General features: G+C 42.8%; 1 protein-coding gene across 14 annotated transcripts in view; it reads left to right on the forward strand.

Moving 5' to 3' along the window:
• Mbnl1 (muscleblind like splicing regulator 1) overlaps positions 1-17340 on the forward strand; it is a 161877-nt gene that overhangs the window by 41832 nt on the left and 102705 nt on the right. For 12 of the 14 annotated variants that reach the window (XM_042685546.1, XM_042685547.1, XM_042685545.1 and 9 more), the window contains exon 2: positions 1-484. This exon is cut by the window's left edge and continues 505 nt beyond it. The exons of the other annotated variants lie outside the window; for them this stretch is intronic. In XM_042685546.1, coding sequence (XP_042541480.1) covers positions 311-484 — 174 coding nt within the window. In that variant the 5' untranslated portion in view covers positions 1-310. The remainder of the gene's footprint in view (positions 485-17340) is intronic. 14 annotated transcript variants of the gene reach the window in all.

Raw genomic sequence — 17340 nt, forward strand, 5'->3', positions numbered from 1 at the left:
GCCTTGCTTTTAAACTTTCATCCACTTTCATTTGTAGAAGTTCTTTAAAGTCCCAAACCTCTCTGAATGAACAGTTTTGTGCTGTGAATTTCTGGCGGGAGGCCTTGCCGCTGGTGGTGGCAACACGGTTTTCCATGTACTTTTAAAGCAGGGAGTGCAGCAGAAATATTTTGGAGGGGACATTTGCATCATCATTTTACAGTTTTATTGGATCTTTTTTTTTTGGTGGTTGTTGCTGTTTTTTGGGGGGGGATAGGGTTGGATTTGTTGGTTTCACTGAAAAAAATTTAACTACCTGTAAAATCTAAACATGGCTGTGAGTGTCACACCAATCCGGGACACAAAATGGCTAACACTGGAAGTGTGTAGGGAGTTTCAAAGGGGGACTTGCTCACGGCCAGACACGGAATGTAAATTTGCACACCCTTCGAAAAGCTGCCAAGTTGAAAATGGACGCGTAATCGCCTGCTTTGATTCATTGAAAGTGAGTAAAATATTATATTCTTTTAAGGATTTATAATAACTGAATAAAGGGGATATGGAAATATTTCTGTGAATTTGGCCTTGTAGGTTGCATGTGGATGGCTTAGTTTTGTGGTGTGTTTTTATTGATAATGTTGGGCTGTCTGGGAAGGGAAAGAAACATTGGCCAGACTTCATTAAGAATAATGTCCCTTAACTCCGTGATTTGTCCTAGAGCAGAAATTGTTGGTGTACTTTTCACTTAGTTTAGGTATAGCAAAGTCAGCGTCCTTGTTTGGGAGTGGTGTGTGTGTGTGTGTGTGTGTGTGTGTGTGTGTGTGTGTGTGTGTGTGTGTAAAAGGCTGTGGCAGAGGTGGAAGGAGGAGGATCTGTCTCTGTTGATAAAGGTGTTGTATTGTTTTAAAGAACAGAGGCTCTTAAGTCAGCTAATCCTGAGTTGACCTTTCACTGTTGTTAATATTTTGGATTTTCTTTCTAATTTATGGGCATTTTATTGGAGTGGTGAATGCTGTGCACTTTGGAGAAACTATAACCATGGGTGGGGCTCTGAACTCCTGCTGCCCTGCCCTGGTTAAAGCACAAACTTTGCCAAATATGAGTTTTATTAATAAGTAGAAACTCTTAAGTACGATTATTCATTGGAGTTTCTGGTTTTGTGTGAGGAAATAGCAGTTAATGTTCTATTACAACCTGCTTAATTTTTATTTGTAATAGTCTAGGCAGAAGTGTCTCCTGTTAGATTTTGTAATACTGAAATATTTACTTGAGCCTTTCTTGACACTTAAACGTGTCATTGGATTTGAAATCCAGGGATTGAGTTTGAGAATGGGACTTTGAACAAGCAGCATGCATGCCTTTGTTTTGACATGGAAGGTCAAAACTAGAGATGTGTTTTGGGGCACCCTCACCCCAGTTGGATTACTCCACTTGCTTTGGAATACCTGTGCTCGGGTCAGTTCTTTGGATTTTAAAGGTGAGATATTTAGCTAGGAGAAAGTGTGGAAGGTCCATCCTGTCTTAAAAAAACGAAAGCCAAGCCCAGTGAGATGCTGGTAACGCTCTCTCTGACTACGCCCAGCGAGTGTTACGAGTTAACCATTTCCACCAAGGTTTTTTCCTGGTGCGCCGCATTGGGTTGTTCACTTTGTCAAAGTTTTGCCAAAAAAATCCCAGGATGTCTTTATAGCTAGATAGAATGCAGCCATTGACCCCAGCTGTACCTTGGGATGTTCGTCATGAAATAGTCCTAAAATCCACGGGGAGGGAGAAGCCATGGACCCTGGTCCCTCCTCTTCCTCTGGGAGCCACTGAGGAAGGGCACTGTGCCCCTACCTTTGGGAATATATACTCCCACATTCGCCCTGCCCCAATGCAGGTGTAATTAGAGACGGGAACCTATCAAACCAGGGCCAAGGCCTAATCGTTCTTGTCGGTAACCAGCTGTGTCTGTCCATAAGTAAACCTGTTTTGACCCAATTACTATAAATCCAATTTGACTCCAGGGGCAGTGGCACTGAGCCCTCGCCGGAGGCCTGCCCCTCACACTTGAACGTTAACCTTCAGTTGCTATTTTCCGTCACCAAATTTTTTTTGGTTGCTGTTCACTTGTGGCCACAGGACAGTTCCCCTTTCAGCCTGGCAGTATTGCTTAATGACAGGCTGGGTGGTTAAGACATCCAGCCGCCTCATCAAGGAGGGTTTTAACTAACAAATAATGTCAAGACTGTAAATTTATTTATGAAATGAGCTCCTGAGAGCAGCACACAGTACAGGCTTTGTCCATTTTCTTTGACTTCCTAAGAGAAACGGATATTTATAGCGTGTAAAGCTTGGTCAAATATATTGGGGTTTGAATACGAAGAAAAAATAAACACAGGTTTGTTTATTTATAAGGGAGTTTCGTACCCCGAACAATAGCTCCTTAAATGTTAGGAAAGTAACCATGTCGAGAATTAATGGAAACAATTCTGAAAATGGAATTAAGTATTTGTTTCAAAACCCAGGTCTCCTAATCTAACTGACTTATTATATGACTCTTTCTACAGTATTTAGGCTTTTACCTTTTAGATAGTAGTTCTTCTGTGTCCACCTTTGTAGCTGAGTTGGATCAGAAAGGCAGTTTAAACAGTTAAAGCAACTGCATGACTCATGCTTGAAGTTCTGAAATTTGGAGCGTTCTGAGGTTTCCCTGCCAGTAACGGCCGCATTGTCTTGGGAGGGTAAACGGAAGGAATTTAGAAAACTTTCAATATCCTGGCTTCTTTAATGAAATGTGTCCTGTGTCTCACTAAAATTCATAGGCCAGCGTTCTCGGAGGTCCTGAGCCATGAGATAGAGGTAGCTCGTGTAGTCTGCTATTTTTAGAAAGTTAGAAAAGCAGAGCAAACACCCTCCGAGTGGACTGTGGAATGGCCAGGCCTGGCCAGGCCGGGCCGGGTCGGGCCGGGCCGGGCACTGCTGCAGACCTTGGCTCTGCCCCAGGTGGCTCGGGTTTGCAGCAGACTTTTAGTCAGGGATGGGGGTGGGGGGAATCCGTTTCAGTAGGAAAACACAAGTTAAACATTACAAGGAAGTATTTATTTATCTAAGGGATATCAGTAGAATATTACTAAAGATAATAGAAAATTAACCAACAATGTTTTAGTTGCATATGGCTATTTTAAGGTTTTAAATAGGTTAAATATATGGCAGGAAAACATGTAATTCTATATCACAATAAAAGTACTGCTCAGAATTATGTGACTGTGTAGTTGGAATGTAGGTATATAGTAGGTATCTCAGAGTTGAATGACAGTAAGAGCCAAGTCCAGTAATAGGTAAGCCGCATATCCTGAGCAATATTTAACCACTTCATTTCTTTTTTACTCTTTCAGTTTTATTTGCAATAATCTGAGTGTATTCCATCTGAGACTTTTACATGCTTACAAACTATAGATGTGGGTGTATTGTCTACTTCAGAAATCCAGAATGCTTGAGAAGGTGCATCATATTCTGCTGAAGACAATTTTTTCCCCTTATGATTTATGAGATACCAGAAATTAAAGGAAACTTCCACAGAGCCACCACCAGAAGGGGGTTGTTTGTTACAGTTCAGAAATGCTATTTCAACAGTAGCAAATGACAGGTTGCCTATTTTCTATAATCATGATCTCTCAATTTCTAAATTTAAAAAAGTTTATATGCAGAGAGCCAGCCTACAAGATACATTTTAATATGATTCTGGTCTGTTCACATTCTTGAAAGCTAAGCTTTCACTTATGACCCACAGATAGAAGATCATGTAAAGTGGACTTAGTATTTACCAAATTTTCCTTCAGGCCTCCAGTCCACCTTGCAGATGCTGAGGGGAGGGAAAGCTGGAGCCTTACGTTTGCTAGCCGTTCACAGAATATTGGTAAAACCTTTGGAAACGCTACCCTCCTATTCTCTTATCAGATTGACAGTTTCAAGAGAATGGAACTTTCTTTCGCTATTGTCATGTTCAGGTATCTTTAGCTCTGCTAATGAGATTTATCTTAGGCATATCAGAGATCTGTGGTCTGGGTTGGAACCAAGTTTCAGTGTGCACAGACACAGGACCGCATCACGGAAAGAGGAGCAGGGGTGGGAGGCCGGGAGCAGCTGGACGGCCTGGTAAAAGGGCTGTCCTGGCTGGGTGGGAGCCTGGGGAAAATTCAGGCAGGAGAAAGCATGTCAAAAAAATATACAAAGAGTGAACCACTGAAGACTCAAAGTTGGTCATGTGGAGAGTAGACAGCACAGACAGATGTCAAACGCGCTCCAGAGAGTTTCCATGAGTTCTATAGGACTGTCCTTCCCAGCACTGGGAGGCTTCAGCCTCTGTTGGTGATCTTCTTTCTAGGCCACCAACAAATTCTTACATTTTTGAAAGAACTGTAACTCAAACACCTGATAAAAAGTTTTGCACATGGAACAGACTGAACAACCAATTTTGAACTAAGATTTTACTCTAGCAGGTTCTCCTGTTTATTGTCAGTAGATTCTCTTCTGGTATTAGAATTCCTTGGATAGGGTTATTACACCACCATCGTGGGCATGCTGAAGCCATGCACACTGAGTGTGCCCACACTGATGGGTGACCCGCAGCTCCGTCTTCTCACCATGAACACTGAGTGTGCCCACACTTACAAGTGACAGCTCTGTGTTCTCACCGTGAACACTGATTATGCCCACACCGACATGCAGCTCCGTGTTCTCACCATGAACACCAGGTATGCCACGTTGATGAGTGACAGCTCCATGTTCTCACTGTGAACACCGAGTGTGCCCATGCTGATGGGTGACACCCAGCTCCGTGTTCTCACCATGAACACTGAGTGTGCCACACTGACAAGTGACAGTTCCGTGTTCTCACTGTGAATACTGAGTGTGCACATGCTGACGGGTGACACCCAGCTCTGTGTTCTCACCGTGAACACTGAATGTGCCCACGCTGACGGGTGACACGCAGCTCTGGGTTCTCATAGAATACCCGTGGAAAGGTGCCTTGAGGCATAGTGAGTTCACCTTGTTTTCCCTCAGCAGAAAACGTTACAACTTTGTGGAGTTCTTTGTGAATATGCTACAGTAGTTATCCAGTTGATATGAACTTTTCTTTAGAGAACATTCCCATGCTGGTGTCTGCTTTAAAAAATAAACTAGTAGCTATCTGTATTCATTTGCCTGTTGATATTCTTTATGTCTTTAGGGGAATACACATATGCACACACAAACACACACATCTGGCAGTAGTGGGGTTTGAACTCTGGGCCTTGCACTAATTGGTAAGCAAGTTACCACTTGAGCCACACTTGGGCGGTATTTTAACTGTAGTTATTTTACAGATAGGGTGTAAATCTGTGGCTGACATCCAACCCCTGATCTACAGGTGTTTCCCACCTAACTGATGTAATAGCTTGTTTTTGAGATGAGGTCTTGTGAGCTTTTGCTCTGACTGGCAGGGGATGCAGGCTCGCCTTTGACTGTGATCGTCTTTGCCTCCTAGGCAGCTGATTAAATGGATAATTTTTTTTTTTTTAACTAAAGAACAAACAAAATTCAAGATATGTTCTGAACTGACCTGCTTAGGACACTAATTCTAGAGCTATCTTGTTTCTATTCATGATATCTTGGTGCCCCGTTTCTCCTTTATTTTTTTTCTCTTTAAAATTTTCTTTGTGTGTGAATGTGACAGAAAGCTATTCAGGCTCGAGGCAATGTGATACTTCAACAATTAGTTTCAAAGTATAGTTCTAAGTCATACATCTAGAACTGTTCCAGTGCAGATTCTAGTCCAGCGCCTGACCACAGGCTGCTACTCACTCGAAACTGCGGGGTGAGTCTGCCCTGCTAAGGAGCGGGAAACTCAGTCCCACCAGGGCTGCCAGGGCCCCAGACCAGGAGGCTCTCGTTTCCCTGCTCAGGATAAGTAGAGGATTTTAGCTGTCAGTGTCGCTAATCCGTTACCTTTCATGCTGAGCAGTGTCTCTGCCTCCCCACAGACTCAGATAAAGCTTCTTACTTTCTTACAAAATGATCATGTTGAGGAAATTTAGAGGGTTTTTTCTTTTCAAACTTTAGCCCAAATACATTCTGTGCTTTTAGATAGAGGAATATTTTTCCATGTTAATACTTAGTCCCCCCAGTTATGACAGACAATAGAAACGGAGAGATAAATGGAAGTAAGGCCTCTGCCTCCATCTAATGATAGGTATTAACATGTAGAAATAAAGACTTCTGGAAAGGCATGAGAGAAATGGTTATTTGAAGTATATTACTAGGAAAGTACTTCTTCTTTTTTTCTTTTGCCAGTCCTGGGGCTTGAACTCAGGGCCTGGGCACTATCCCTGAGCCTCTTTTGCTCAAGGTGAGCACTCTACCACTTGAGCCATAGCACCACTTCCGGTTTTCTGGTGATTAATTGGAGATAAGAGTCTCTTTGGACTTTCCTGCCTGGGCTGGCTTTGAACTGTGTTACTCAGATCTCAGTTTCCTGAGTAGCTAATATCACAGTCATGAGCTACCAACACCCGGATCCATGAGACTTTTTTTTTTTTCCAGTCCTGGGGCTTGAACTCAGGGTCTGGACACTGTCCCTGAGCTTCTTTTGCTCAAGGCTAGCACTCTACCACTTGAGTCACAGCAGCACTTCCAGCTTTTTCTGTTTATGTGGTACTGAGTAATTGAACACAGGGCTTCATGCATGCAAGGCATGCACTCTACCACTAAGCTACATTCCCAGCCCTGGAAAGTAATTTTTCTGAAACCACTGAAAATAACATTAATTCTTGTATGACCTCTTATTCTAATACTTGGTTATAATATGCTAAATAATGATCATTTTCTTATCAGACATAGATTAAAAATCAATAATTGTTTAACATATATGCTATCATATTTTCATATATATGACATATAGTCTGATAATTGATCATGTTTACATATATGCATATATGTACATGTATATGTATATAGATATATAATATAGATATGTGGGGTTTTTGTGTGTGTGTGTATGGTAGTCCTGGGGCACTTGAACTCAGGGCCTAGGTACTGTTCCTGACCTCTTTTGCCCAAGGCTGACACTTTACTCCTTGAGCCACAATTCGGCTTTCAGCTTTTTTGGTGGTTCATTGGAAATAAAAGCTTCCTGAACTTCCTTTCCTGGGCTGGCTTTGAACCACAGTTCTCAAACTCAGCCTCCTGAGTAGCTGGGATTATAGGTGTGAGCTGCCAGTGCTCCTGGGCACAGCAAATATCTTTCTTATAGAAATGTCATCAAGTGAACATCTAGTTAGACTGAGCACAGTGTCTTCTCATTTGATTCACTTTTTATTTTTACTTTGCGGTGAATCTTGATTTCTTGTCAGAGATAAACTTCCTGTCTAGAAGGGGGTGTGCTTTGAAAATTACTGTTACTAAACTGTTGGCTTATGTATTATAATTTGGCTGACAGATGGGCTTGTGGGTGTCTCTGGGTCTTATTCACCTCTAGCCTGGATTCTTATTTACTTCTCTATGAGGTCTTTCCAGCTTTCTAACTGGGTTAGGACTGCTGGTTGGTCCCAAAGCCTCTCTTGATATTTCTCACCACAGTTACACTGACGTGGTCTGGCTTTGTCTGTGAAGAACTGGATTCCGCACGGAGGCCTGGGGGTACGCTCCCACTCCCAGCACTATGGCCAAGCAAATGAGAGGTTCCTTTTTCGGTTTTTCTAGATCTGTTGGGTTCTCCATTCCTGGAACTCAGGCTCCTTTGTCTTTAGTTTATGAGGTGCACTTGTTTGCATATGTAGGGTTCTTTAAACCTAAGAAGGCTGCTGTGTCACCAGCAACAGCATCCTTATTTCAGGAAACAGAGGAGGAAGGACAGAAGAAAGCACAGTCTGGTCCTATCAGCACTCTTTCAGCTAAGTCCTATCATTCATTCTGGCCTCTCATTGGCTGGTGTTAGCTAGCCTGCACAGTGGCTGCCAGCCACACCTTGCCTGCTACCCTGGAACCTCCTTCAGGAAGTCTGCTGGAGGAGGGGAAAGAATGGCTTTCCACAGTTACTTCAGAGACATCTATGTCTCCTGGCAAGCACCTTGCATGGGGGCAGTTGGAGAAGCTTCAGTCCCTTGTCTTGGCATGTCGGCCATCACGTTGCCTTTGTAGTTAACTAGTTAGTGAATACCAGCCTACCACAGGTGGTTTGATTTTTACTTACATAAAAATTAGTTTCATTGTCTTCGTATCACAGTGCACATGTATTTCCATATGGATGCCTTGAGCATGATATAAATGCTTTAAAACCAGGTCACAACTTGCTTTTTATGTCACAAAGATCCTGTGGCTACTCTCCTTTCCATTTCTGTTTCTTCAGAAGGGATTGCATCTTTTTTTTTTCCTGCGTGGAGTAAAATCACAGGACGAGATGATAGCCGCTGGAAGTTTTCCCATGTTGGTCACTGTTCTCAGTGCTTTCTAGTTTTTGATAATATCTTCCCATACAGGCGCTAGTGTTGCTTCCATTTCACAGAAGTGGAGGCTGCTCAGTCTGGGTCGCCACATGGGCCTGCAGCCTGGTGGCACCTGCTTTCTCAGCCTGCCCTCTTCATTACGGACACTGCTTTAGCTCGCATCTCCCCATGGAGGGGTGGTTGCCCAACAGCAGTGCAGATGTGCAGTACAGGGCCAGCAAGAGCAAGTTCTTCCAGGTAAGCCCACAAATGAGTCGCCAGGGCGGGATTGCCATGCTGTCCTCAGTGGTGACCTGTCTGTCCTAACACAGATAGCAGCAGGGAGAAAGGTCAAAGTAGACATGCTAGGAACATGGCTATGGCTTAGAGTATAGTAGGAAATGTTCTCTGGGCTCTGAATTGTTCAGAAGACATTTCTCGAACTGGCAATGTGGCTAAGTTATGAGGCTACCTTGTGGAGCTGACATAACTGGGTGTGAGAGAAAACCAAGAGAGTTACAGAACCTTCCAGGTACCAGCCTACCCACGAATCCTGAAGCTGTCACTGTTCGGCCCCAGTTGCTGCTATCCGGCTGTTTTCTCTGAGAAGATGCCTTTGTGGTTCTAGTGTGGGTCACACATCCCTGGGCCTTGTGTGTATTTGTGTGGGGAGGTGGCTTTGCTAAACTTCTCCTTTCTGGGGACGTTTTCCCCGGCTTTGGGTCGCTGTTGTGTGCAGCCGGCCTGCACTGGATGGGGTGTAATATCGCAAAAGCATGCTTGTTTCATTGACTTCTAGTTGCTAGCAGTTAAGGGAAATGCAGGAAATACAGGCAGATGGGGAAAGCACCTGCCTAGTGTTGAATGTTTTCCTTTCAGGCCATTTTATTAGTCACTAGTCTAAGCACCAGTAATGAAGACTTAGCAGTGAGGAAGAAAGCCACGTCGGAGGTGCTGGAGTGAGTGTCCGATGACTCACACTTGTGCTGGGAGCATCCCATCTTAGGTGGTGAGCTGTGTCCTCCAGCTGCTGGCGTGGGGCAGAAGGTTAGGCGGAGCCTCAGCAGGGTTGGGAGCTTGAGGGAGGAAGTAGAAATGGCTTCTGTGGTTGTCCTTGCTTTTTTCCCCTTTCCTTCCCTTTCATAATTACACATTCTGACACCATAACTGGAAGCAGAAGAACTGGACTGAGTCCCCATAGGCGAGGACCCCAGGCTGAACTGGACTGTGTCCCCAGAGGTGGGGACCCCAGGCCGAGGCTCAAGCTGGGAGCCATCCACATTTCAACCTGGGCTCATAGGTTTAGAGCCCAGGCCTTTTCTGAAGCCATCTAGGCTACTTAACAATATTTATGTTTAAGTTTACGCTGCCATGAGTTGGAGGCTCAATTGTTAAGATCCAAGACCCTGTGTTTTCTAGGCCCCATGTGAATCTCGTATCTGAAGTGGGAATTTATCTCTGCATCCGATCCAGACTTAGCATGTAGTAGGCTCCTGGATCATAGAATTGCTGGTACTCACATAAGGCAAGAAGCATCTGCTGTTAGCAGTTGACAGTAAATTACGAAAAGTAAAACATGCAAAATTAAAGTTTGGAAATCTGGGCAGTTTTTCTATCGTTTTCAATTTCCTGCACAAATATGGACATAATCAGTGTTTAGGATCTGCATGTGATGGATAAATTACATCTGTAATTCATTCTTTCCCACGTTGCTGCATCCACACAGTAATTTGCTTCCAAATATCTTTGCTCATGTACTATTCTGGATTTGTTCATAGACTGAAAATAAGTCTAGTAGCACATAGCCATGCAGGATGCTTTTGTAGCTAAGTAGCTTATAAATGGGGCCAAATTAAAAAGAAAAAAAACTAATTTCCGAGGAAAAAAGGGAGCCAAATTTATCATCTCTGAAACAAGATGTCACCTTGGTACATGACATTGCTTTTCATCAATAATTCCCCTTTAAGGGAGGCAACTGAGAAATGAGCCATGGAAAAGAGATACCTAAAGAGTTAATTATTTGTATAAGATCTTGTTAGGAAAGATCTGCTTTCTAAGGAACTGTCTTTTTTTCCCCACATAATCTCATATCACTTCATGGATAAGTAAGGACTAATTAAGTCTAGCTAGGAGAAAGAGTGTTGTTATGACTTTATTTATTGAACTCCTTTCTTTTCTTTTGATGTGTATAGTTGTAGGCATTCTATCCTGTAAGTTATAGTAAAAACCATCAACTTTAGGAATGGAAGGCATTTTTGACATGCACAAGCAGTGCGCTACGTTCGCAGGTGTTTCTGGGTGGGGCTGACCAGCTGCTCCAGCACGTTCAGACCCTGAGAAGGGATGCTTACTCTGCAGGGCCAGCCCGGCCTTGTGCAGGGTAAGGGAGAGGCACAGTGAACTCTGGTTTGTCCTTTATATCTTTATTGGTGACTCTTGACTCTTGTTGTCTGTATTTTCCCCTAAGGATAAATGAAGGTAGACAAGAGATTTTCATGAGTAACATGCACGTTTTATACTAAAGATTTTGATGAGAATTTAAAGGAATTGCAATCCAAAGCATAGGCTATGTCTGTGTCTAAATTGCAGGAAAGTGATCCGCATTCTTCTCCTTCGTTCTGTTTATTACAGTGGCGGGCCAGAATATGATCACAGCTCCTGCCGTCGTGAGGGCTAGTGAGCTGCCTTTCAGGAGTGGATCCAGGGATATTCGGTAGCTTCTGTAAATGCAAGGAAAATTAAAATGATCATAGAATAATAAGATACTATTTGTATTAGAAGTCTTCAGTTTTAGAGTGTTCCACTAGACTAGAACTCAGATGTGCACAAACACAAGAAGATAATTAATATATCTGGGAGGTTTGTTATGAAATGCAGTGGAAGTTTGGATCCATCCCGGAGGGGAGCTGATGAACTTCAGAGGTGGTGGTGCTGTTCTAGTAGCCGCAGGCTTGTGTTTGCCGGCGTCCCACTGAATTTCATGTGGTCAGAATTTAGGCCAAGCCTGCTGTCTGGTTCTGTGTTACCAGTGAGGCTAACGCAAGTCAGATTGGTTTTCAGGTAGAACATAGGCTTCATCCGAGCAGTCTTAGAAATCTTCACTGAAAAGTAAAACACAGAACTTGTTGTAGAAAAATGGGCAGGTTAGGGAGAAGATTTCATCACAAAGTGAAGGCTTCCCCTTCTGCCAATGGATGGTTCTCCCCATTCCAGTACTCGTACTAAGGCAAAGCTGTCATTTCTGAAAACTAGCCTTTCTTGGGGCGAAGAAAGGAAAAGAGAAAGAAAGGAGGAGAAGTAGGAAGGAAGAGAGTGGGAGGCAAGAAGGAGGAAAGGAAACCAAAAGAAAAGAAGAAAAAGAGAGGGGAAGGGAAAGAAGGAAGGAGGGAGGAGTAAGGCGGGAGAGGAAGAATAGGTGAAGGCAAAGAAGGAAGAGACAGAAGAGAAGGGAAGAGGAAAAGAAAGAGGACAAAATAATCCAAGCAAGAGAAAGCCATCTCAGGATTTCAAAAGGAACATTACTTGGGTAGAAAAGGATCTTTATGGAGCAGAAAACTGGTCCTGCTCAGAAGCTTTCTTATTCCCAAGTCACATTAACAGAGGTGAACACAGCCAGCCATCCCCAGTTTGGAGCCGTGCGTGTGCTCATGGATGGCGAGAAAGAGAAGTGTGCTGTGATGTGTTTGGTGTTCTCAGCGGGCATAGAGGTTTGTCGATCTTGGATCTGTAGTTGCTATCTTTTAATCTCTGAGAAATAGATATCAACTCTTTTCATTAAAAAAAAGGAAATGGCTAATTTTACTGATTTGATTATCATGTACCGAGAATAGGAAGTGGCAGACTCTGAAAACTGAATTCTCCATTCAATGTGTTCCTCAATTAGAAGCTGACCAGAGGTCCAAGCCAGTCCTCTGAGCTTATGCATTCTACTTTTATGCTCTTTAGCTTATTTAAGCCAGCAGTGCTATTAAGCACAGAATCTTGATCTTGTCTATATAAAAAACTGTTTAATTACTTGTGAGTCTCTGGATTAAGAGTGTAGGCTGTATTTTTTGGACAAGTATTCAATGAGTCTTTACAATTGCCTGAATTTGAGACAAGTAAACATTTTAAAACTTGCTCATTCACACATTTTCTTAATTAAGAAAAACATTCTGGCTGGGCATGGATGGCTCATATCTGTAATCCTGGCTACTCAGGAGGCTGAGATCTGAGGACTGCAGTTCAAAGCCAGCCCTGGCAGGAAAGTCCCTGTGAGACTCTTTATCTCTAATAAACTACTAAGAAAAAATTGGAAGTGGCGCTGTGGCTCAAGTGGTAGAGTACTAGTGTTGAGCACAAAGAGGCTTAGGGAAAGTGCCCAGGACCTGAGTTCAAGCCACAGGACTGGCAACAACAAAGGGAATGAAGGAAGGAAGGAAGGAAGGAAGGACGGATCATCCCTGAGTAATTCTAATAGTATTTTCTCCCTTTTTTCCTTTTGTGGGGATTTAAGCTCAGGGCCTCAGGCTTACTACGTGGGTACGCTCCTGCGTGAGCCATATATATCCTCAGCCCCCAAATGTTAAACATATGTTAAATTCTACACCAGGAGTCTGGCCACATCCACGGTGGAGCTCAGGGCAAGGTAATTTTAAAATTTAAAAGTCACAGATCATGAACTCTACTGTAGGAAATCAGAGGGAGAGGCTGGGATGAGGTGGGAGTTCCAGTATTGCAGACTTGAGCTTGGAAACTGGAGTGAGAGGGGGCTAGAACCCACAGCTTCTTAGGATCAGAACTAGCTCTCTGGCTTTGTTGTGCTAACTTGAGGAAGTAGTGGAGTTGATGTTTATCTAATGCATGTAATAACCCTGGGATGCTATTTTGTGAGTTTTACTGGGCATTTATGACCATACTGGAAGTAAAAATTTGGGCTTCCGAACCTGTGTCTCTGCCATTTGTGCTGCGGGCCGTCCACATGTATGTGGAGCTGGTGCTTCAGCCGACTCCTGCCTTCTATGACACCCTAGGTGTATGTGGTCCCTAGTTACATGTCAAAAATCAACTAAGAGTAAAATTTTAGTCATTAATGTTTTCTCTTTGTATCTAGAATATTTAGTCTAACAATAATGGTAAAATAGGTAGATCCAGTAAGAATAGAAAATTTCCACACATATTTTCATATTAATAGACACTTTAAAATAGCCTATAACATTTTAATTTTTTAAGACTTTCAGACTATGTGGAATTGGAACAACATGATTATGTAACTGTAAACAGTATTGTTCATGAAGCTAGGCGCTGGTGGCTCATTCCTGTAATCCTAGCTACTCAGGAGGCTGAGATCTGAGGATCATGGTTCAAAGTTAGCCCAAGCAGGGAAGTCCACGAGACTCTTATCTCCAAATAAACCACTCAGCACACCAGAAGTGGAGCTGTGGCTCAAGTGGTAGAGTGCCCACCTTGAGTTGAAGAGCTGAGGGACAGTGCCCAGGCCCAGAGTTCAAGACCCATGACCGACAAAAACAAAAACAAAAAAACAGTATTGTTCATGATAACTTCAGTATGTTTGTTCTCGAATATATGGGTTTGAAAATATGAAACAAATTCCTGGGTTTAGTGGATATTTAGAAAGTATTATTTCAAACTGTATTCCTGGGTTCAAGAGATATAGCTTAAATATTAGTGTCCCATTTATGATGTAAATTTCTCCATGGGAAATACTTAATTATTCACACAGTGTTCATTTGAGTGAATAGGGGCTTGGTGAAAATTACAGAAGCTCTTTAGCCCTGATAAGGCTCCCTGCCTTCCAGCTGTCCTCATGAGTATTTATTATGTCAGAAATATGTATATATGTACATATATATATATATACATATATATATATATTGGGGGGGCATTGGGCTTGAATTTAGGGCTTGAGCACTGCCCCTGAGGTTTTCGCTCAAGGCCAGTGCTTACCACTTTGAGCCACAGGTCCACTTCTGGTTTCCTAGTGGTTAATTGGAGATAAGAGTCTCATGACTTTCCTGCTCAGCTGGCTTTAAACCACGATCCTCAGATCTTGGCCTCCTGAGTAGCTAGGATTACAGGTGTGAGCCACTGGCAATTAGCCATTTAGATGCAAATTTGTTATATAAGTCAAACTTGTCTTATCTCAGACACAACTTGATTGCAATGACATGTGGGTACTATTCCTGGTCATCGGGTTTCACTGCTTAGACTCTTCATGAGTTTGCTATAGCTTTAGATTTACCCTTTTGATGTTTGGAGTACCCAGACTAGTCCCTTTTCCTTGAAATGAAATTTATAGTAAAACTATTTTAAAGCAAGTAAATATTGTGCCAAGAAGAATGAGAATGTGGCCACTGGTGACTTAAATTTAGTCCTCTGCAGTCTTTGAAGTTTCAATGGAAGTAGGGTCTTGAGGGTGACCACCCAAGAACATATGTATGAGAATACTGCATGAGAATACTCACACATGCGTGAGAATACTGCATCATGACTTGGCTGATCAGCATGGGACACTGGAGGATTTCTGAGTGGCTTTGTGCTAGGTGCTCTCTCTCTGGCCTCCTGGTCTGTCCCATGGGTTTGTTTGAAGCAGTGTGAAGATGTGGGGATGTTACCTGTACCACTTACTATTGAGTCTTTCTTAGGGCAAATACCCTGTCAGTGGTCACCATTAGCATTGTTCTTTCTTCGGAGCTGATGTCCAGTCTAAATTGCGTTTCTCCAGGGCTGACTCTGCCTCAGGTGAGAATAAATATTTGTCACAGGATACTGTAGGTAGGCATCTATGTGTTACTTGATTGAAAAATTAAAATGTCTTTCTGGAACATGTATGGATGTAATGTGCACTATTAGATACTTGCTCATTTCCTTAGTTGTTATCAGCAGGAAATCCGCCACAAACCCTTAGCTTGTGCATCACCCCAAGCTAATGCAGGTAGTATTCATAAAATGATGCAGTCTTTACCTTATGGCATGTCCCTAAAACCCTCTGAAGAGAGGAAGCTAGACATTAATGAGAGGGAGTTGTAACTATCTGATTTAAATCTCACTTCATTTACAAGTAGTATGTCTCTCTAGGTTTATGCCTTTCTACAGAAAATAATTCAAATTTGATATTTCAAATGCCATAACATTTGTTAATTTCCTTCTAAAGACTCACTTGAATTTTTTTCTAGAAAATAAATTTAGTAAAGGTTGACCCTGAATGCCATTGTTCCTTGATTTTACTGTCCTTTTGTTCTGTTTTGCTGAGACAAACTTCCCAGTGAAAATCCACCACTAACTCTCCTAAAGACTCAACACAGACATCCGACCCTTGGACATGGCTCTTTGTCCCAGCTCCTCTCTCCCTCTCCCTGCCACCTGTGCCCCGTCTGTGCTGCTGGACGCTGTTGTAGTGGGCAGCCATGAGTTAGCAGTATTACTTGATATGGAGAGAGAGTCAAATGTATGTTTGAAGGTGATACTTGCAGACTGTTCAATTGAGTTGGCTCATTTAGGGTTTTAACATGCTGAAGAACAATTAGGGAAAAGTACAGGAGCACCTCTGAGAGCAGAGAATACACAATTTATTTTCAGCTCTGTGGAAGTTGCCAAAAATGGTGCAGTAAGACCTTCCTGGCATTAAACACTCAGTTTGTATTTAGTTAGCAGACGCATGAAACTGAAAAAATTTCCCAGTTTCTTCTAAAAGTCAAAGGAGGTAGCACCATTAAATGCTTATGCTTTACATATCATTGGATTTATATGTGGGAATAACAAATAAGGTGTGTGTGTGTGTCTGTGTGTGTGTGTGTGTCTGTGTGTGTGTGTGTTGCTCATATCCTGAAAGAGGACTACAGAGAGAAATTAAGCTCGATGACTCAGGAAGAAATCAGATGAGTTTTTCTCTAACTTCTTGTTTCATTTTTCATTGTTTACATTTTTTTTCATGTAAATAACAGTACTTAATATAAGGCTGATTTTTTTCTTTCTTTGACATTGATAATTTGGTTTCCCAAACTTTAGATGTTTTGCCACTAATGGAAAAAACATTGGCCTTCAGAATATCAGCTCGTAAATGTTGCCTTTTGTTTTATCAGTTCAATTGGCTCTAATCCATGGAAAAGTTTTTATTTACCACCAGCAGCTCTGGACCAAAGTAAAGGAATATTCTCTAGCGGACAAGGAGCCATCAAAGCCCATGCTTACACTAGTTCCGTTCCCCCTCCCCCTTCTTTTAGAAATAGATCAGGAGAAATGCTGAAGTAAACAGTGAGAATATCTTCAATGTTAATCAAGGTCTTCCTGGTTAATCCTTCCTCATTGAACTGCTGCCCCAGATTTCCCAGCCTCTTCAGCATGTGTTTGCTCCAGGAGGAGCTGAGGAAAGCCATTCTCGGTCATGCTTCCTAGGGCCATTTGATCCATCACCTCTGCTCCCTCCATCCTTGGCCAATGAATGAATTTTGAACAATGAGGGACCATAAGCAGTGACAACCTGCTGTTCCAGAACGCCTACTGAGGCCCTGCCATCAGATTTCTGGCTCTGAAGACATGTCCATTCCAACATTAGTAGTGGGAATGTAAAAAACCTCAGCCTGCATGATGGCTGCCGGGCCCTTTTGTCTATGAATCTACACAGTGCCAGCCTTACCCTAGTCTACTGGCCCTCTGTCTGCAAGCTGGGCCCTCTCCATGTCATGGGGGGCTGTGGTTTCATGACATAGCCACCATCCATGAGGAGGATCACAGGTTCTGCCCTGGCTTCTGCACAAGGCAAAAGATGTAGGGAACATCTTTGCTCCTGACAGATAGCCACTGCCCCAGTGGAGTGGAGTGGTTTGGGGGGCTGGTATATGTACACTGACTTCTCAGTCTACATACACGGTGTCTGTATCCCCTCAGGATAAAACTTTCGGGAAACCTTGACACCTCC

Source organism: Dipodomys spectabilis, unplaced genomic scaffold (assembly GCF_019054845.1).
Source record: "Dipodomys spectabilis isolate Male_0828 unplaced genomic scaffold, ASM1905484v1 ptg000095l, whole genome shotgun sequence".
NCBI classification, from domain to species: domain Eukaryota; kingdom Metazoa; phylum Chordata; class Mammalia; order Rodentia; family Heteromyidae; genus Dipodomys; species Dipodomys spectabilis.